A 17,972-nucleotide genomic window follows, 5' to 3' on the forward strand; every position below is an offset into this window, starting at 1 on the left:
AAACACCATCCAATAATATAGCGCCACGTAGCCCACTAGCATTCTTTTCCTTTAAAAAGCTCGTCTTCTCTCCCTCCTCTTCGCGCTTGCTCCTCCCTCTCTCCCACTCTGACGATCTAATCAATGGCTACTCTCACGATTCCCGAGGCGATCCCCTCCCCTGCCGAAGACTGCGAGCAGCTGCGGAAAGCCTTCAAAGGTGCCCTGTTTCTCGTTGCCTGCTCGATTTCCCCTCCTCTCTTGGCGTTTCGATCTACCAAAATTTCAAAAGTCCCCACCCTTTGATCTCTTCCATTACAGGTTGGGGCACCAATGAGAATCTAATTATCTCAATCCTCGCCCACCGCAACGCCGACCAACGCCGTGCGATTCGACGAGCGTACGCCGAGATCTACGGCGAGGAGCTCCTCAGATCCCTTGGCGATGAGACCACCGGCGACTTCGAGGTCTTACTCTCTCTTCTCCAACTATTATGACCTTTCGGAACTCTTGAGTTATTTGTTTGCATTTGTCACCCACCAAGTTCTATATTTAGGTGAATGCCCTCTACAAATCCTTTGTTTGCATCATTACTCCTCCATTATTTTTCATGTATGCTCCGCAGACTCTACAATCTGAGAGATGTATCTACGTAAGGGTTTGTGAAATTGTAATTATTGTTAAGGATTTTGAAGGGTATACACAAAAAAAAGTAATCTTCATAAAGGTATATCATGCAAACTATCAAACTTACGTTTGCAAAATATATAGGATATTCACAAATAAGATGCCGTAGCAAGCTATACATGTAAAGGGACAATCCTTTTCAACTCTCATTGGGAAGTGTTTCAGGAGTTATTTGTTGTAATATAATTAATCTATGGAGCAGATGGTGGTGCTGCTGTGGACAATGGATCCGGCAGAGAGGGATGCATGGCTAGCGAATGAGGCAGTGAGGAAATGGAAGCCATCCAATCATGTATTGATCGAGATCGCTTGTGCAAGGACTTCAGTAGAGCTGTTTGCTGTACGGCAGGCATACCATGCAACATACAAGAGGTCACTCGAAGAGGATGTGGGAGCGCACACTACGGGGGATTTTCGCAAGGTAATGCAGTGGCTTTATCTTTAGTGATACTGTTTGATTTTCGAGTTGGGGTTCTTTACTTGGTTGTTGTCAAATTTTGAACTTGATCAATACTTTTATATGCTTCCAAATTTTAGATTTTCTTGTTTAGAGTCATGGTGTTTATTTTAGCGATTTATTTTGCTGTCTGACCTCTGAAGGAAAAACCTTTTGACGTGCAACTGTCAAATCCTGACTTGATTATTATATTATTTGGGAGATACTCTGCTTGATGTCCTAGGAGATAACCTTGGTAAAGTTAGCCTGTTTGATTTAACTGGAATCCAGGAGATCACACAGATATAGATCATGGCAAATAAAATCTCTGTTTAACAAAATTCTGGAGCCATCTATTGAGCACTTTTTGAATCTTTGACTATCATATGTTAAAATATCAGATTTCATGCTTTGGATTATACTAGTTCCTGTGGCGCTAAGTTAAGTGGTCACATAACTCCTGTTTCAGTGATGGTTGTTTAGTAGTTCAGATATATCTAATGAAAATTAGAAAATTATGTACAAGGAGATTCCTTTGATAATTGTTATTGAAAGTTATTCATTCTTTAAGCTTTTGGTGCCACTTGTGAGCTCATATCGTTATGAGGGAGCAGAGGTGAACGTGGCATTAGCTAAATCAGAGGCCAAGATGCTGCACGAACAAATTTCTGAGAAAGCTTACAACCATGAAGATCTCATTAGGATCCTTACTACAAGGAGCAAAGCTCAACTTACTGCAACATTTAATCACTACAACAATGAGTTTGGTAATCCAATTAACAAGGTATGCAGCCATTTTCATGTAAAGCAGATTGGTTGGAATCATATCGATCGCAAATGCTAATACTCCGATTGAAAATAAATTTACATTTATAGTTCTATTATTGATTTCTAATAGAGCTATTTGCCATTTACAGGACCTGAAATCTGATCCCAAGGATGAGTTCCTTGCTGCACTGAGAGCCATCATACGCTGCATATGTTGCCCTGAGAGATACTTCGAGAAAGTGATTCGTCTCGCCATCAGCAGGGTAGGAACAGAAGAAAATGCTCTTACTCGGGTAATAGTTACTCGAGCTGAGGTCGACCTCAAAGTGATTAAGGACGCCTACTACAAGAGAAATAGTAAAACTATGGATCGTGCCATTGCCCATGACACTGTTGGACATTATGAGGATATGCTTCTTGCATTGTTAGGCCATGAGAATGCTTGAGTTTTACTGAGGTCATAATATTGCTTTACAGAAGAGGTTTCCCTGGTGAATTACCTTGTTCTTTATATTTTAATAAAATCCTGGAACTGGAGTTTGATGGTTTTGTGGTACTCAAGGTGTTCTTTCTATGAAAATAAAATCATGGACTGGAGTTTTGATAAGTTGTTGGTAGTCAATGTTTTCTGCTTTGTTGATGTTTGCTCCACACATAGCTAAAGGGGGGTCATGCCCTTTCTTGATTTTTAATTATGGCTCTGATACTCTTTCGTAATTCATAGGTTATCTTGAGCTCTAAAATTTATAAATCTAAATAATCAGCACAATCAGCTCAAATGTTCAGTTCTCCAAAGCAAGCAGAAAATGAAGGGAGTTCATCAACAGGAGAGGGAACCAGCAACATTAATAGATGCTAGCAATATATAATAAAGCATAAATCCATGATCTCATAAATAAATCATCTACCAAATCAGCACTATGATAGCAAACTCTTGTTAATACCCAAAGGTATATGACATAACCAACAACATTTAAAGATAACAACACAATAAAAGTTTAAAAAGAACATAAATAGCGGTCAAATATCCCCAGTATCAGCACTTTCCACCTATTTGACCAATATCAACATTTTTCTTTCCTTTTTTCTTCTCAAAAAGAAAAATACTAAAAAGACATTATAACAATGTACAGCCACATAGCCACACATAAATCTCTGATGGCCATACATGAAAAGGCACAAACAGACTCCAAAAGTTGCTGGGAAGTTTCATGAGATAAGTAGTGAACTCCTTGTCTGCAGGTCAGAGTTGATATATATTAGTGAATATGTAGGGAAAAAACAGCCTGTTATCTTTCAGAATGCACATCACTTACTCATTCTATTTTAGAGAAAATACGCTTGCAATATATGTTGTCTCGAAGAGCTGCTGCATGAGGTCTTATGGATTCAACAAGTGCATCATGGAGAGAACCCTGGAACAATAGCAATCATTTCAGATATTTCATTTACAGTGAAGTACATGAAAGGAATAATAAGAATAGTAATTGAAAACCTTGGAATTTTCGAGAGCAGATAGGATGACATAATTTGCAAAAGGGTCTTGCAGTAATCGTTCAAAGTGAGGCGCTTCTAGCAATTCATATATGATTCCTGCTCGGCGTCCGTTACCAAAAACTTTGAGGCATTTTTCCACCACGTTACTGCTGAACTTTTGTGTTGAAAGACTTACATAACGACCTTGAAATTGCGATGCAAGACTCGCGGTAGCTACTGGTTCTTTCCGGTTCAAAATATACTGAATCACATAATTACTAAGAAAGAAAAATAAAATCACCATAAGAATGAGCAATGATGTAAGTTCTAGTCAAAGTTATAATCTATAGAAAATGAGAACATGTAAAAAAAACATATCAATAGTTAATGTATTGAAATTAACATACAACAGGAATACAAAATAAAGCAGATATATGCCTATATGGCTTCATATTTATTTAATTAGAGACATTGGACGTCAATAAAAATGATATTTTGTGAAAGAAGAGAATAAGCCATGAAGAAAAAGCATTTCGTAATTGATTGAAATACAAAAGCGAACTTTTAAAGATAGCCATTATAACATTAATATATTACCCATAAGCATCTTGGGCAAGAGAAAGCCCGTTAGCATAAATTGCAGCAACAATGCTATCCCTGCACTTCCCACTGGAATAATCTATGCAGCGTTGTAAGACACAACATCCATGTCGATGAGTCGCAATACCAAAGCAATACATAATAGCGGCATCAAAGATGAACTGTCAAAAAGAAAATAATAATAAAGGATTTAGATATATCTCCCAGTGCAACGAGATATTATGATGGTTTGCTTAATAAATCTAGGCAGATTGCACAATTAAGTATGAAATAGATGAAAAAACACACAAAAGGGTGATTCCCTCTCCTTTCCCCTTCCCCTCCCCCACTCCCAACTACTATCAACAGGTTTATTTTCTACCAGAAAGTCTTCCTTCAGTGTTGAATAAAACTAATTCAAAATTTAATTAACAATCCCAAGTAATTCCGCGCAGACCAAAATCCTGCCTTTGCCTTAATCAAAAGGGATTTTATTCCTAAGCTACATAATAAACAAACTTGTAATAAGTTATTAAGTCAACAATAGTTTTAAACTGAAAATTGAAGAGCATCATTTTCTCGAGTTCTCAGAAAGAAGCATGCTATGTACATTTAGCAAAAGTAACTATAAATAGCAAACAATAGATTGAAAAGCACAGACTAGTCTAAGATAGAAAAGGTCTTTAATTGAGACGTAATCTGACAATATGAACTGCATCACCACATATATAATACCTAAAGAAGCAATCAAAACAATGCTAGAGTTTATGATATACAGCCTGAACTACTAAACTTAAAACACAACTCAATGATAAAGCATGATTCATTAATGTACAGAAACAATAAATATGTAGACCTTATTGTCTTCAGATGAAAAATATTGCAAGCAACGTTGGATAACATGATTGCCATTCGAGCTCTTGACAAGGTAAAAGAATCCTGGTTCGAGGGCAGATATCACCAATGCAATTTGCTCATCAGTTTTAAGGGTCTCTATCAGTTTCTGCACCGCCCTCGTCCTAAAGAACAAAGGTAAAAAGAAAGTTAGACCTTACAAGATAATGAATGTATATAGAGAAGCACAGGAATCATAATGAAAAAAATGTCAAGCAATATAAACTAATACCCATGATTGTCTAAAGATATCCTGATAAGCTCTGCCGGATCTTTCGTAAGAGTGCAGATAATCCTCATCCTCTGTTCTTCAGTACAGATATCCAGGAGTTTCTGCATTAGATAATTCCCAGAAGGGCTTACCATGAGCTCTCCCACATGATCAATTATCTTATTAAATATCTTCTCCAACTCTTGAGGCTTTCCCTCATCGAACTTCCTCTGCAAGAAGAGACACACATTTTGGTCCTTGCCAAGATTGCATATGGATCGTTTTAACTCCATCAAACTATCAGACTGTCTACTAGGGTGCATGGTGACATGTCCTTTTGAATTCCCATTGCTTCCCAAGTACATCATCTTCTTATGCTCATAGTAGGAAGCACCAATATGCCGTGAATTTCTCGTCGGAGTTGTAGGCTTAGTTGATAAAACGAAAGGCGAACCCATTGCTTGAGAAGCTAAATGCTGGTCAGGATACGATGTTCCGTACATATCAAGACTTACCCTGCCGCCAAGTCGGGAGGCTGTTAATGCATCACCCTGATAAGAAAAAATCACACTTGAGTAGTCCATTGTAGTACTGGAATCCAAGGATCCTCTTCGAGGCTCGGATAAATTAGGATCATATTGCTGCAATCCGAATTCCTGATCAACGAGAACAGAATATGGATTGACAGAATGCAGACGAGCTATGTGATCTTCTTGAGTGGAACTCCTCATCCTAACATCGCGATGGCCAATCTGAAACGGATTAGAGTATACCAAATTGCTTCTCGATTGCCGAATTGCCGCCTGTCGGCTATTTTCTCCTAGTTGCAGTGCTCTGAGTTCTTCCCTTACAAACCGCTCGTGAACCAGTTGTCGAGTTAACTCCGGTGAGAGCCGCATCCCACCATTGCCGATCTGGGACGCCGCCGTCGTGTGGTAAAACAAACCATTATTGCCATTGGAGTCGCCCTGTTGATGATTGGATGGTGGCTGCCAATACATCAACCTCTCCTCATCCCCTCGATTGTCCATCTCGCGGAATTTAAAGAAACAAAGAAAAAAAGAAGGGAAACCAAGAATAAAGATCAAAGACTATGAAACAACACAACTAGAAGAAAACCCAGTCGGGATTAAGATGAGAAAGATGACTCCTGAACGAGGATTTCCCATTACATTTCAGATTTTTTGGAAGGAAAAAAATCTACACAAACGATTAGAGGGCGAGGTTGTGGGGGGTACTGAGGCGGAGTATCGTACAGGAAGCCGATTCCACCATTAAAGAGGAAGCGGAGAAAAGATAGGAGAGGGAGACGTATTTATAGGAGGGGGTTTTTACGAGGTTTTTCTTCGTATTAACTGGGGATTCGAATCCCGACCGGTACGATCACCACCTAATTTTTAGGAACAAATATGTATTCTTCAAAATTAAAATTTGAATTACAGCGTTACACGTCATCTTTTTAGGCTGGACGGCTCCTTTTCAGTAACTGCCACCAGTAGTATCGCCACGTGGAGGTGAAAGGGTTACTGCTTTGTTGGTTTGGAGCGGGTCGGATTTAGATTTTGCACTACTATGTCGACCCTCGTAAAGTCCAAATCCGATGAGTATATTAATTCAACTCGAATTGTTACATGACATGCTAACAGAACAAATAAATAAATAAATAAATAAAAAGGAATCAAACCAGTATAAAATAGGACTTTAGAATAATTATTTTTCGGTTGATTAATTCTAGAATAATTATTCTTCTTTGTTAATTTCAATACGAGATCTTTATTCTAAAATTAATTATTTTATTTTATTTGTTTATGTTTTAAATAAGAATATGTAATATTAAGTAAAGAAAAAGATTTTATTTTTTAAAGATTATCATATATAGTAGGTCGGTGTGATAAATATCAAAAATAAATTAATAATTATATTAGTACATCAGATGTAATTTTAATAAATAATTATTATATTTTATAATATAATTATTATAATGTATATTATTTCTGAAGTCTAATATGCTAATAAATCACTGGCAAACAAAGAATAAGCAACAATGTGATAGTGCTTCATGCAACCCAACAGTACTAATGAAAACTCATTGAAGTTGGCATCTTAGACCAATCATGCGATCACAAGTATCATGTGTTGATACCATCATATAAAAGATCAAAACAAGGCGTAAGAGATAACAAAATAGCAAACCAAAAACCTTTTAAATTAAGAAGAGAACAAGTAAGCTGTTCCATATCATCAGAAAGCAAAGAAGAGAATGTTTCAAACACCATTTCAACATCGAGAAGGATCACAAGAATTCTCCATCAATTAGTGACTTAGATTACAAACACACATCAACAATAACTCAATTAAATGCAAGGAGTAGCTAAGAAGAGGTGATAGACATATCCTTGCTTAAATTAAAGAGGAAAGCCAAGACGTGCAAATCATATGTTAGAATGGTTAAACCAGTGCGATGCTGCTCTCGCCACCTGGGGGTTTCCGGACGCCGCCAAGATAATCTCTGGCTGCAGACTTCCCGTCGGAGAAGATATCGTTGCCGCTCATCTCCTTAAGCTTTGCCATGCTTAATGGTTTCTCAGCTGATCCAGGAGGCATTTCTCCTTTAAATATGTTGTTGCCTGTCAGCTCCTGGAACTTTTGATTGTGGATTTTCTTAGCTGTCTTATTCACAGGCTCTTCACTGAACATTATATTGCTAGGACCTCCAGCTGGCTGTACCGACATCCAGAAAAAAAATTAGAAACACTAGAAAAATATTAATAACTGTTCACAGAATTTGCAACCTATCTTAACTTGTAACTAATTAGAAGGAAAACATCATAAGACAAATATCATTTTAATTACTTAACTACATTGAAGCAGAGAAATACCAAAAACTAGAGATGACGTAAAGTTCCTATGCGAAGAAATTCCAATAGAATATGCTGAGTGTTCTTTGTTAATTAAAATGTGTTCTTTTGTGCATCTCAACTGGGTTAAATTTTGACTATAGAAAAATTTCAAGTAGATGAACCATCTGGCCCAGGTTGTGAACCTTGAAAGTCAAATTTTAATGCATGTATATTCCTAATTTCCTCTTGCTAGGTAAATTAAAGCATACTGTGATGCACATTATATACGGATAAAGAAAGTATCAAGCACACACACATACACATACACACATACACAAACTAGAAATTGGAATAACAGGTGATAATCAATATTCAAGTATCTGAATAAATGAGAGCAAACAAGATGAAAATTTGGAACCATGTAAGTGGGAACTGGGAAGATTATCATTCAAACAAACTAGAACATCTAGTTAACTTGACATCAGATCCCAGCGACTATTCTAGCTCTAGCAACTGGAGACATTTAATCTTCTTGACTGGAAAGCTAGAAAAACAAGATAAGTTACCTCTAAAACATCACAATTTATCAGTGAGCACTAGATACCTAAAATTTAATCAAAAGAAAGCTAGAAACATCTAAAATTACTGCCGTTGATAAAGCAAATCAAAGTTTAAGCATTCCAGATCTATTAGATCTTCAAATATTTCGGTATTCCTGAGGACACCCTATGCATTTTTGCAAGCATATGCCACTTTTTCTACTAACTGAATACCAAATCAACCCGGTTAAATAATATTGTCTTGGATTCCAAACCGATATGAAAGCAATAGTGGTATACACATCTCAGATCTTAAAATTTCTCTTGCCCTAAAAAACTTGCACCTGGCCTTATAATGACAGATGGTTGATATACAAAAAGAGTATTAAGCTGATATCCATCAATATAACAGTGCAAGAATGTTTAAAGAAGCCATGTTCATTATCAGGTGATATAAATCATATTCAAAATTCTTGAAGAGCAAGTTTGCTCATGCTTTTCACTTACATTTGATACTTTTACAGATGTATGAATGTTCCTTGGTTGCGGTAGAGCGAAATCCAAGTTGCCTCTTAACTCCAAATTACGTGCAGCTAATGGCCTGGCAGGAACCTCAGGAGGAGGGCCAAAGATGTCATGTCCACTAAGCTCCTTGGTTTTTGCTTCAGAAATCTGCTTTTTTGTTTTAGCTTCAGCCTCAGTCTCCAGATTTCCACTTAGCTCTCGCTGCTTTGCCACCTCAGTTAGTGAAGTTGGCTTCTTTGGGGAAACGTTCTCTTCAGCACTAAATGAGATCTGGCTGATTGCACTCACCGCTTGCTGTTAGACAGGCTAAGAAGATTAGCGCAGTCTAGATCTATTTATACAATTACTGCTTAAATAAGAAGAGTTCCCATCACTGCAGCATAAACTGTAGCAGACAAAAACTGCGCCAACATAAGGTTGGCCTTTAAGATGCAATTTCAACAAATATGCAGCACATATTATTTCTTTGAATTATTAATCATGAAAAGGCTAAATTATATTTGATTATTTTCACCTCCTGAATTATATCACTATCACATTAAATCCGTGAAGAATGATACATCTGCCCCCCCGAACTAGGTAAAACATAACAATTTGCACCCAACTGCTAGTCTACTATAAGATATATTTCATTTTTTGACAAAACCTAATATCGCATTAAATCCCCATTACAAGTTGCTACCTTTTAGGTAGTTTAAGGGGTAAACTAACTATATGGCTTTATTCATCATGGATGTAATGTGATTTTGGATTATAGTTCACAGGATGAAAATGCAATTTAGCCTCATAAATTACTTTAGATATATGACAACATGTGTGTTTGTACTATGAGTATACTCATACTCTAGGTAAAGAAAAACAAACAAACAAAATGCTGCAGTAGAATATTGATATCAGTTGCAATAGAAAACCAATTTCCATTTCATACAGAAGATATACCTGGTACATCCTTAAAGTTGTTTTATTATTTGGATTTGAGACAGCACAGCCAGATTCTGATTCACCATTTTCAGCATCAGCTGCAAAGATGCCACTGCCTGTTATCTCTCTTAGTTTCAAGCCTGAGCAAGGTTTCCTGGTAGTAGTAAAGTAGAATGTTATGTCCAGCAAGAGAATAAAATGACACATCTAGTACAGTACATGATGGTCAGTAGAAACTGAAACTTGTGATTGAAGGCAAACCTGTTCAAACTAAAGTTAGCTTCTTATTATTCTCTATCTAGGAAGATGAGACAAGCAACAAATAACTGCACTGGTACCAACTCCTACAAGATTCTTCAAACTGAAAGCTATGTACATCATATACCTTACGAATGTATATAATGCACCTATTATATATATATATATATATATATATATATATACACACACACACACACACACACAAATTTCATATATCCGCACTATATCTAAACACAAATCTCTATGTATACATATATAGAGAGAGTTGAAATGAATTAGTCGAGATAAATACCTATAAGGCTAGAAGGTAAATTAATGCATTAAGAATATCCACACTACCCCTAGAACCCTAACAGAGAGGGCTTCTCAATTCTTGTTTTACTGTATGACAGCGCTCGCTCCTCTGGGCACTACACTAATCTATACTTGGTAGCGTGGTCATCAGCATCTTGCTCTCGTCTCTTTCATCTTTAAAACTTATCCACAAATCCTCCCCAATGTCTTCTTTCCCCAGATCGAGAACTACCTCCTACTTCAATCCTCTATCGACAACCAGGAGAGGCGTAGATCCATGTTCACTCTTTATTTTCACTATATCTTTATCTTTTACTCTCCATTTTTTATCTCTCTCCCTCTCAAATCTCACCTTATGTTGAAATATGAAGAATTAGAACAGTCCTTTTCAGAAAATCAAAAATAAAACCGGATCCTGACCTGAAAAAAAGATCAAATCAAATAGATCAACTAAAAGCGACAGATCAAGTATCACCCAGCATCACATTGCAAATATCACCCCTAGGCCCAAGATAAAGATAACGTACTATAAATTAAATCGAGCTCAAGAAGAGATCCACAGATCCCCACGCTCCACTCTCCGCGCATCCCATCAGATCAACTCAACTAAATTCCACACATCAGAAACCCTAGAAAACGACCGGATCTCACCTTTGGTTCAACGTCTCCGCCTCCTCCTCGCTCATCTGCGCCCCGAACATCACTGGGGTGATCCCTCCCGCCGGCTACAGATCCAACCCACCAGAGTACGGTAAATTTCGTCAAAGAAACCATAATGCAGCGCCGCACAGAGGGTTCTCGTGCTTTACCTTTCCGGGGCGGTGTGACGCCGGCGTAGCGGCACTCGCTGGCGACTGGTCGGCCGCCGGGGTCTCCGACCATGTGAGGAGGTCGGCCGTGGAGGTGTGCGGTTTCCGAACGGGTACGCTTCTCTCCATTTCCTCCACTCTCTCTCTCTCTCTCTCTCTCTCTCTCTCTCTCTCTCTCTCTCTTCTTGAGGTTGGAGGTCTATAGCAAGAGTGGAGTAGTCGGCAAGTGTGCTGGTAATATATATAGAAAAGTGGAGTGGGAGTGTGATCTGGGTTTAGAATCTTTACTGGGCACTGGGTCGTCCGGTTTTCCAATTCAAATTTCCAATTTCCTGCTAGCGCAGAGAGAAAGAGAGAGACAGAGCGCGCGCTGACCTCTGAGTCTCTGACCAAGTTGCTAAGTGCTAACTAATCACCTAAATTTGTGATTAAAAGCCTAAATTAAATATTTTAACGACACAATTAAGAATTTTTTTTTTTAATTATGAGAGAAACTTATAATTTATACGGTCATCGTTACACTATTGATATCTTTGGACATCAAAATCATCGTACAATTTCCGAGGGGAAAAAGGAAAAAAAAAAAAAAAAAGAAAAGTCCACTTTTGAAGCATCTATATCTTAGAGATATACTGTTTGCATGGAAAAAGCTTCTACTAGTACTAGTTAACAATCGTTGCTGCTTGAAACATATCTTCCTCACTCCCGATCCATTCACAATCCTCACAATTACACCTCTTCCAGCCCATTCTTCTCCCATCAATCCTCTTGTTTCTCCCATCTATAGCTTGAATCTTTAACTCTACCAACAAAGTTGGCAACTTGAAGCTATCTGACTCGTGGCCTGTCACATGAAGCTTGACCCACTTCTCCAATGACATCCCTTTTGCCTCTGCCACATCCTTCCATGCAACCTCTCCTCTCCCTAGCAGCTTAGACCTTGTAATCCTCCCCAAAATTGCCGCCCTTCTCCTCCTCCATCGGAGCTCAAACACTAAATTTTGCGGCTCAATAAGTTCGCCTAACAGAGCCAAACTCCCCCGACACTCAAATGATGCAAATTCGCTCCAGTTTAGATTGCTCGTGGATGAAATCTCTCTTGTGTCGATACGGATCCTTCTTCCATCGCCAGCGAAAATATAGTATCTGATAAAGAGGCTCCTCTCTAGCTCGACATCTAAGTCCGCTAGTCGAACAACTTTTACATCAAATTTGAGAGGAGGAGGGTCATGATGTGAGTGAGCCATTGAGCAAGAGAATGAAACTTGTGTATTGGTGAATTGGTCTATGGAAGGTTGATGGTTGAGGGGGGGGGGGGTATTTATATAGGATTGGAATTAGTTCTTTCGATAATTATAAAGGCCAAGTGACTAAAGGGATAGAGAAGTGGGCGGCTAACAAGCTAAGGATAAGATTGCTACTTTCTAAGTAGCACCTTTCTCTTTATAAGTTTGCACGTTTTGATTTATATTCTTAATTTGACTACACGTTTGTGCTTGCCTTGGCTGCCGCAATCCAATCCATTATGGCATCATCCACCACCCAATGATTAACTTATTATACTATTTGTTTTTAACTTTAAACCTTGCCAAGCATGAAATAAAAATAAAAGATAAAACAAGTTGCACAAATTGAGTGATTTAATTCAAATTATATTTTTTAATTATTGTTGTTTTTCATATAGATTCTCTGAACAAAAAAAATAATCAAGGATTTAAGTAGAATTATTCCATATATATATAAATCTTTTAAGGTGGGCTTAATTAAACATTTTAATTCCTATGTTAAATGTTAATCCTACATAAAGTCACTCTGATGCATGCTTGCATGCGTGTAGTAGATAGGCTTGAGCTCATGAACGACAAAGCTAAGACTTGGTGGCTGATGAGTGATATTAGTATGTGGCTAACACTAACTCTCATTGCTTATATAGGCATGACTGTGATATTAGAGTACTTCTTAAAGCTATTTTTCCCCTCTCTCTCTCTCTCTCTCCCATCTATTTATCTATCTATCTCTATTTATCTTTATCCTAACAGGAATAACTTTTGCCTTAATTTCATATCATTATTACTCTATGGATAATATTGATAGGAATAGTTTTCCATCAACTTGGCAGTCAGGTTGCAGCCATTATGCTCACTTGACTAATAGTTGGTAGTTGCTTTTCTTGCACCACATCATCTTCCAATGTGGTAGCACAGTGCACTGGTTATCTACTCCACTGTGCAACTCTTGGGAGTTTAAAGTTCAAACACTACAAATTTATTTATCTTTCTCTTTTCCATGATATCAACTTCAGTAATCTAATTCTAGAGACACCACCATAATTAAGCAATGTAATCAATCATAACCTATCAAGAAATTAGTACATTTTTATCCATTATGATTAACCTTAGTTTAGTTGCGTAGAAAAGAAAAGAATAGAAGTCAATATTATAATTCAGCGGTTAGGTTGGTTCAATTATTCTCATAAACGTTGAAGTTAATATTTGATGATTTTTAGTATCAAGCATATGGGCTGGGCTCATTTAGGGGTGGCAAAAGTTGACTCGACTCAATAGTTCGATAAAATAATCTGACTTTTAAATATGTTTGAATTTAGTATAATCAGATTTAGGTTGTAAGCATGTCAACTCATCTATATTAAATGGGTCGCGTTAATGATTATTATCCAACTCAGTTTAATCCACTTAACCCGTCAATCCATTTATAACATGATAATCTAGTTACAATACAGTAATGTGTTTATGACCCAACAACTATTTATAATATAAAAAAATATACATAACTCAACAAAATCAGTATATAACCTAAAATAATTATATATATATATTTAAATATTTATGACTAAGGAAGCTCATTTACATATTTAAAAGTTTCAACATATTTAATAAATAGGTCGATATTTGCATTACTATGATCCGACACAAATTTAACCCGACCCAAACCGAACTAAACCGGCCCAATTGCCGCTCCTAAGCTCATTATGATCTGATTTCTTAGTATAATGTCTAATTTATTTATCTAAAAGAACTAATCAAACCAATCACTTTATCTAAGAAAAAAGAAAAAAAAAAAAAGAAAAGGGAAAAGAGAGTGCGATGCATGATTGTGGAGAGCAACAAATTATTCCGTGCCATGGCGAACAATGATTTCAGTACAAGAGTCACATGTGACGCCTCAAAAAGGCTACTCCTGAACACCAAAATCTTATACCTAATCATCCATATTTCACTCATTTTATTCCATCACTTTTACTCCAATTTTTCTTTTTATCTACCATATGTTCCCCTTCGTGCTCATATCTCGGGATAGCAAATCATCTCCAAATCGGTAGCCAAAAGAACAAAAAACAAAAAAAGAGAGCCACTTTTGCAAATCGTCACTTAATTTTTTTTTCTTTTTTAAATACTTATCGTGCGAAATTGGTTCCTTCTAGCTACGATACTATCTGTCTGATTAATTGCTCGAAAATTTAAATGGGCTTTAATTGCTATAAGATCTGAAAAAAGCTACTCTTATATATTGAAAATAAATATCTCGGCAGGTAACGGCTAATCTCGCCATGCATCATGTCGAGAGAGAGAGAGAGAGAGCAACATATAGAACGATAAAAGCCTAAGAGTAAGATTACTCTATCCACATGAAATTAGAATAAGAAGTCGGATAATTAGGGGAATTAGAATACTAATAATTAACTGCTAGTACTCCATCTCATCTAGCTGCTATCTTCACGAAACCACCGGCCGGCTAGTTGATCATCTTGCTACTCGCAACGACCTGACCCAATTGAGTCGGGTCACCGCCCGGTCGACGCAAACCACCACCTACCAGACCCAGCAGCTCGTTTCCTTGCCCGTGAGAAGCCCAATTGGCCCACAAAGAAGAAGAAGAAGAGGAGGAAGAAGAAGAAGTAGGAATAGGTTGGAGGGAATTGGATGTGGTATTGGGAGAGGAGGAGAGAGAGGTGAGCTTTGGGGGGAAGGGTCGGAGGAGGTGGTAAGTGGAGAGGGAGGTGGGGGAGAAGGGAGGAGGTGAGGGGACCCCGGTGAATTCTTGGACCATGGCGCGGAAGTTGGAGATGTCGGTTGCCAGGACGGTGGTCGGCGGGCGGCGTGACGCGCGAGAGCGCTTCTTGGAGCTACGTGGGGTGATGGGTTTGTGCAGCTGGGAGGAGTATTCCATTGGTGAGTCTGGAAAGAGAGGAACAGATGAAATGTAGAGGAAGAGGGAGAGAGAGCAGGAGAGGATGGGAAAGTAGAAGAGGAGAAGCTTTAAAGTGAGTTCGGAGATGAGCACATGGAATGAGAGGAGAGGAGGGTTTTTGGGTGGTTTGTTTCTTTGGTGCTTGGTGTTTTGAGTTTGGTGGGATTAGGAGAGAGAGAGAGAGAAAGAGAGAAGCAGAAAGAAAATGATATTCACATCTTAAAAATACTTTAATTTTACTCTCTCTCTCTCTTAAACCCTATCTAATAATTTACTTTTAAGGCCCATCTACTAATACAAGATCTCCAACTAAGAGGAGGCCAGAGGTTTAAAACCTCTCAAGGACATTGGCTCGTTTCCATAAGAGGGTTAATATAAATGTTAAAAATCTGATTAATAGAAAAGATTAAAGTGACTCCAAGGATACTTAGTCAACAACATTTAAAAAATAAATAAAGAGATAGCGAAACAATTCATAACATCCTAAATATAATACTCTAAGCAAATCTGAGAAGGAACCAAGTCTAAGCTGACTTTTAAACGTGGAATTGGTGTCTTAGTTGTCTGGGATTAGGTTAAAGGTTACAATCAGGTTCATTTAACCCTTCTGTGGTCGTACACTCCCAAGTCCCAACCACATTGCGATGTTCTCACTCCAATTGGAATCTAAAATCAACTCCTAATTCCCTTAACTCTAAGGTTGGGTCCTTATCTGAAAAGATGATCCATTGAATGGTCATCTTCAAGTGGCTGTTCCGAATTAAATGCAAGGGGCCAAAATAGGAGCAGATCCCTTTCTAGGTTGCCAATTGCCATTGTCTCATTTGGCAATGAACCAAACACTACATTGTACCTTGGCAAACCAAAAGAAAGAGAAAAAAGTTAACTCCTTTAACAGAGAACATGGAGAAGGTGGTGAACATATAAAGAGTTGCCTTCTTGTCTGCTACTATTTTGGTGATACAATTCCATCCACTACTCCATGATCAAAAGGGGGGGAGAAGGAGGGCAACTTTTTTTTCTTCTTTTCTTTCTTTCTTTACTTACTTTATTTATGAGTAAGTACTCACTTCTGAGCCAAAGATTAAGATTGAAGATGAAAAGCCCACTCTTGGGATCTTGGGCTGGGCTCTCTATTTTTTTTAGGGCTCATTTAGTTAAATTAAGTTACTTTGATTAAGAGAATAATATAGGTTTTGGATGTATAAGATAACCATGATGGAAGATGAGAACCAATAGACACTATATATATAATAGTAAGATAAGATAAGAGAAATTTTTTAATCGTATATGAATTTATTAGAATGCTTATTTTTCTTTTAATATTTGAAAAGATCTTCTGTAATATTATGTTATGCAGAATAAATTAAATAATATCATAGCATTAGCGTTGTGAATCCTAACATTTTCAATATATATATATATATATATAAAGTTTATTTTATTTTATAGGACAAAACACAGACCAGACCAAGTATGAAAGGATAAAATGGATCTGATGTCCACCAAAACATTTATTTTCGCTGACCGAGTAGCAGATCAGACAGATCTAAAAGGGCGGGTAACTAGAGTACATAAAACACACCACATCCGTTCCCGATCCATCTCACTCCGCCACGTGCCCCATCCTTCCCTTCCCGATCCGACGGCCGAGGTCGCCCTCGTGTACGCAGTTGTCACGAACGGCGTACAGCTGGTACGGCGAGGCGTCGGAGGCGATCCACTGCTCCACGGTGAACAGCTGCTGCGCGCAGCCGGCGTGGGGACCCGTGGCGGTGACCTCGACGTAGTTGCAGTACCAGCCGTGGTGAGGCCCGCTCCCGTCCGACGTCACATTCATCCAGCACGGCGGCGACGCCATGCAGGGGCCCCGCCCGGAGAAGATGTCCAAATTGCCCCTCTCGAAGTAGTTGTACCCCTCCCCCATCAATCCCCCCCAAGATTCCAAGTCGCTGATCAGCACGCCTTTGCCGTCCGATCCGACCAGCGCCACGCTGATCACCGAGTCCGTCCCGGCCTTCCAGATCGACCCAGTCCTTACATACACGGTATACACGCATTTGAAGTCATCGGATGAGACGTCTGATCCCATTCCGACGGCCTGCAATAAGAGAGAGATCGGTTAAAGATTACAAAGCAGCGGGGATCGATGCATAAGGGTATAGATTAATCGGTGAATAATAAAGATATGCTGACATTAATTAACCTTTATTAGGGAAGAGGTGGAAGTTGATACGGAGGAAAGGAAGAGGAGGAGGAGGAGGAGAAGAAGAGACGTGGATTTGTTGAGTGTATGGAGATCCATCTCAAGATTTGGCTTCATTTTTCCCCTTTCTCTCTCTACTCTCTAGGGAGTATTGGAGATAAAAGGGAAGGATAAGAGGAATATAAAGAGGAAAGGAGATGGGGAGTGGGGTCAACTGCAGACAGTGCATTCATCAGGGAGTAATTGAGTTAAAATACTTTGTAAGATTTGTATTTAAATATTTTTATTTTTTTCATTATTATTATATTTTTTTTGGCCCCCTGATAAGAACTCAACCG

The 17,972-nt window shown here is 38.3% G+C and overlaps 5 protein-coding genes across 5 annotated transcripts; 1 reads left to right on the plus strand and 4 right to left on the minus strand.

Moving 5' to 3' along the window:
• Nucleotides 1–61: 61 nt before the first annotated feature.
• LOC140773903 (annexin Gh1-like) lies at nt 62–2,477 on the plus strand. Its single transcript, XM_073116683.1, has 5 exons — nt 62–199; nt 301–446; nt 869–1,087; nt 1,674–1,886; nt 2,020–2,477. The coding sequence occupies exons 1-5, from the start codon at nt 124–126 to the stop codon at nt 2,314–2,316; spliced, it is 951 nt and encodes a 316-aa protein (XP_072972784.1). The 5' UTR covers nt 62–123; the 3' UTR covers nt 2,317–2,477.
• Nucleotides 2,478–2,751: 274 nt separating this feature from the next.
• On the minus strand, nt 2,752–6,318 carry LOC140774457 (putative pumilio homolog 8, chloroplastic). Its single transcript, XM_073117464.1, has 6 exons — nt 5,052–6,318; nt 4,782–4,944; nt 3,944–4,107; nt 3,366–3,624; nt 3,187–3,285; nt 2,752–3,106 (listed from the first exon to the last, which is right to left on the minus strand). Exons 1-5 carry the CDS (start codon nt 6,059–6,061, stop codon nt 3,187–3,189), a joined length of 1,695 nt encoding a protein of 564 aa, XP_072973565.1. The 5' UTR covers nt 6,062–6,318; the 3' UTR covers nt 2,752–3,106.
• An 889-nt stretch (nt 6,319–7,207) lies between these two features.
• On the minus strand, nt 7,208–11,497 carry LOC140772884 (uncharacterized). Its single transcript, XM_073115124.1, has 5 exons — nt 11,220–11,497; nt 11,062–11,135; nt 9,874–10,009; nt 8,917–9,228; nt 7,208–7,751 (listed from the first exon to the last, which is right to left on the minus strand). Exons 1-5 carry the CDS (start codon nt 11,346–11,348, stop codon nt 7,479–7,481), a joined length of 924 nt encoding a protein of 307 aa, XP_072971225.1. The 5' UTR covers nt 11,349–11,497; the 3' UTR covers nt 7,208–7,478.
• Nucleotides 11,498–11,696: 199 nt separating this feature from the next.
• LOC140772885 (uncharacterized) lies at nt 11,697–12,518 on the minus strand. Its single transcript, XM_073115125.1, has one exon. It carries the CDS (start codon nt 12,464–12,466, stop codon nt 11,882–11,884), a length of 585 nt encoding a protein of 194 aa, XP_072971226.1. The 5' UTR covers nt 12,467–12,518; the 3' UTR covers nt 11,697–11,881.
• A 4,387-nt stretch (nt 12,519–16,905) lies between these two features.
• Nucleotides 16,906–17,827, minus strand: LOC140773672 (PLAT domain-containing protein 3-like). Its single transcript, XM_073116357.1, has 2 exons — nt 17,635–17,827; nt 16,906–17,529 (listed from the first exon to the last, which is right to left on the minus strand). Exons 1-2 carry the CDS (start codon nt 17,749–17,751, stop codon nt 17,035–17,037), a joined length of 612 nt encoding a protein of 203 aa, XP_072972458.1. The 5' UTR covers nt 17,752–17,827; the 3' UTR covers nt 16,906–17,034.
• Between the last annotated feature and the right edge of the window lie 145 nt (nt 17,828–17,972).

This window comes from Typha angustifolia, chromosome 13 (assembly GCF_048772165.1).
Source record: "Typha angustifolia cultivar Huaian chromosome 13, ASM4877216v1, whole genome shotgun sequence".
Lineage (NCBI taxonomy): Eukaryota > Viridiplantae > Streptophyta > Magnoliopsida > Poales > Typhaceae > Typha > Typha angustifolia.

Bases quoted from the DNA above. Each gene is read 5' to 3' on its own strand.
- LOC140773903 (XM_073116683.1), top strand. From the start codon at position 124: ATGGCTACTCTCACGATTCCCGAGGCGATCCCCTCCCCTGCCGAAGAC. The intron at 1,088-1,673 runs GTAATGCAGTGG...TCATTCTTTAAG, and splicing joins CTACGGGGGATTTTCGCAAG to CTTTTGGTGCCACTTGTGAG. The intron at 1,887-2,019 runs GTATGCAGCCAT...TGCCATTTACAG, and splicing joins TTGGTAATCCAATTAACAAG to GACCTGAAATCTGATCCCAA.
- LOC140774457 (XM_073117464.1), bottom strand. From the start codon at position 6,061: ATGGACAATCGAGGGGATGAGGAGAGGTTGATGTATTGGCAGCCACCA. The intron at 3,625-3,943 runs GTAATATATTAA...TTTCTTTCTTAG, and splicing joins CTTGCCCAAGATGCTTATGG to TAATTATGTGATTCAGTATA. The intron at 3,286-3,365 runs GTTTTCAATTAC...CTATTGTTCCAG, and splicing joins CTGCTCTCGAAAATTCCAAG to GGTTCTCTCCATGATGCACT.
- LOC140772884 (XM_073115124.1), bottom strand. From the start codon at position 11,348: ATGGAGAGAAGCGTACCCGTTCGGAAACCGCACACCTCCACGGCCGAC. The intron at 9,229-9,873 runs GTATATCTTCTG...CCTGTCTAACAG, and splicing joins CAACTTTAAGGATGTACCAG to CAAGCGGTGAGTGCAATCAG. The intron at 7,752-8,916 runs GTAAGTGAAAAG...ATGTCGGTACAG, and splicing joins CATCTGTAAAAGTATCAAAT to CCAGCTGGAGGTCCTAGCAA.
- LOC140772885 (XM_073115125.1), bottom strand. From the start codon at position 12,466: ATGGCTCACTCACATCATGACCCTCCTCCTCTCAAATTTGATGTAAAA.
- LOC140773672 (XM_073116357.1), bottom strand. From the start codon at position 17,751: ATGAAGCCAAATCTTGAGATGGATCTCCATACACTCAACAAATCCACG. The intron at 17,530-17,634 runs GTTAATTAATGT...CTCTTATTGCAG, and splicing joins CCACCTCTTCCCTAATAAAG to GCCGTCGGAATGGGATCAGA.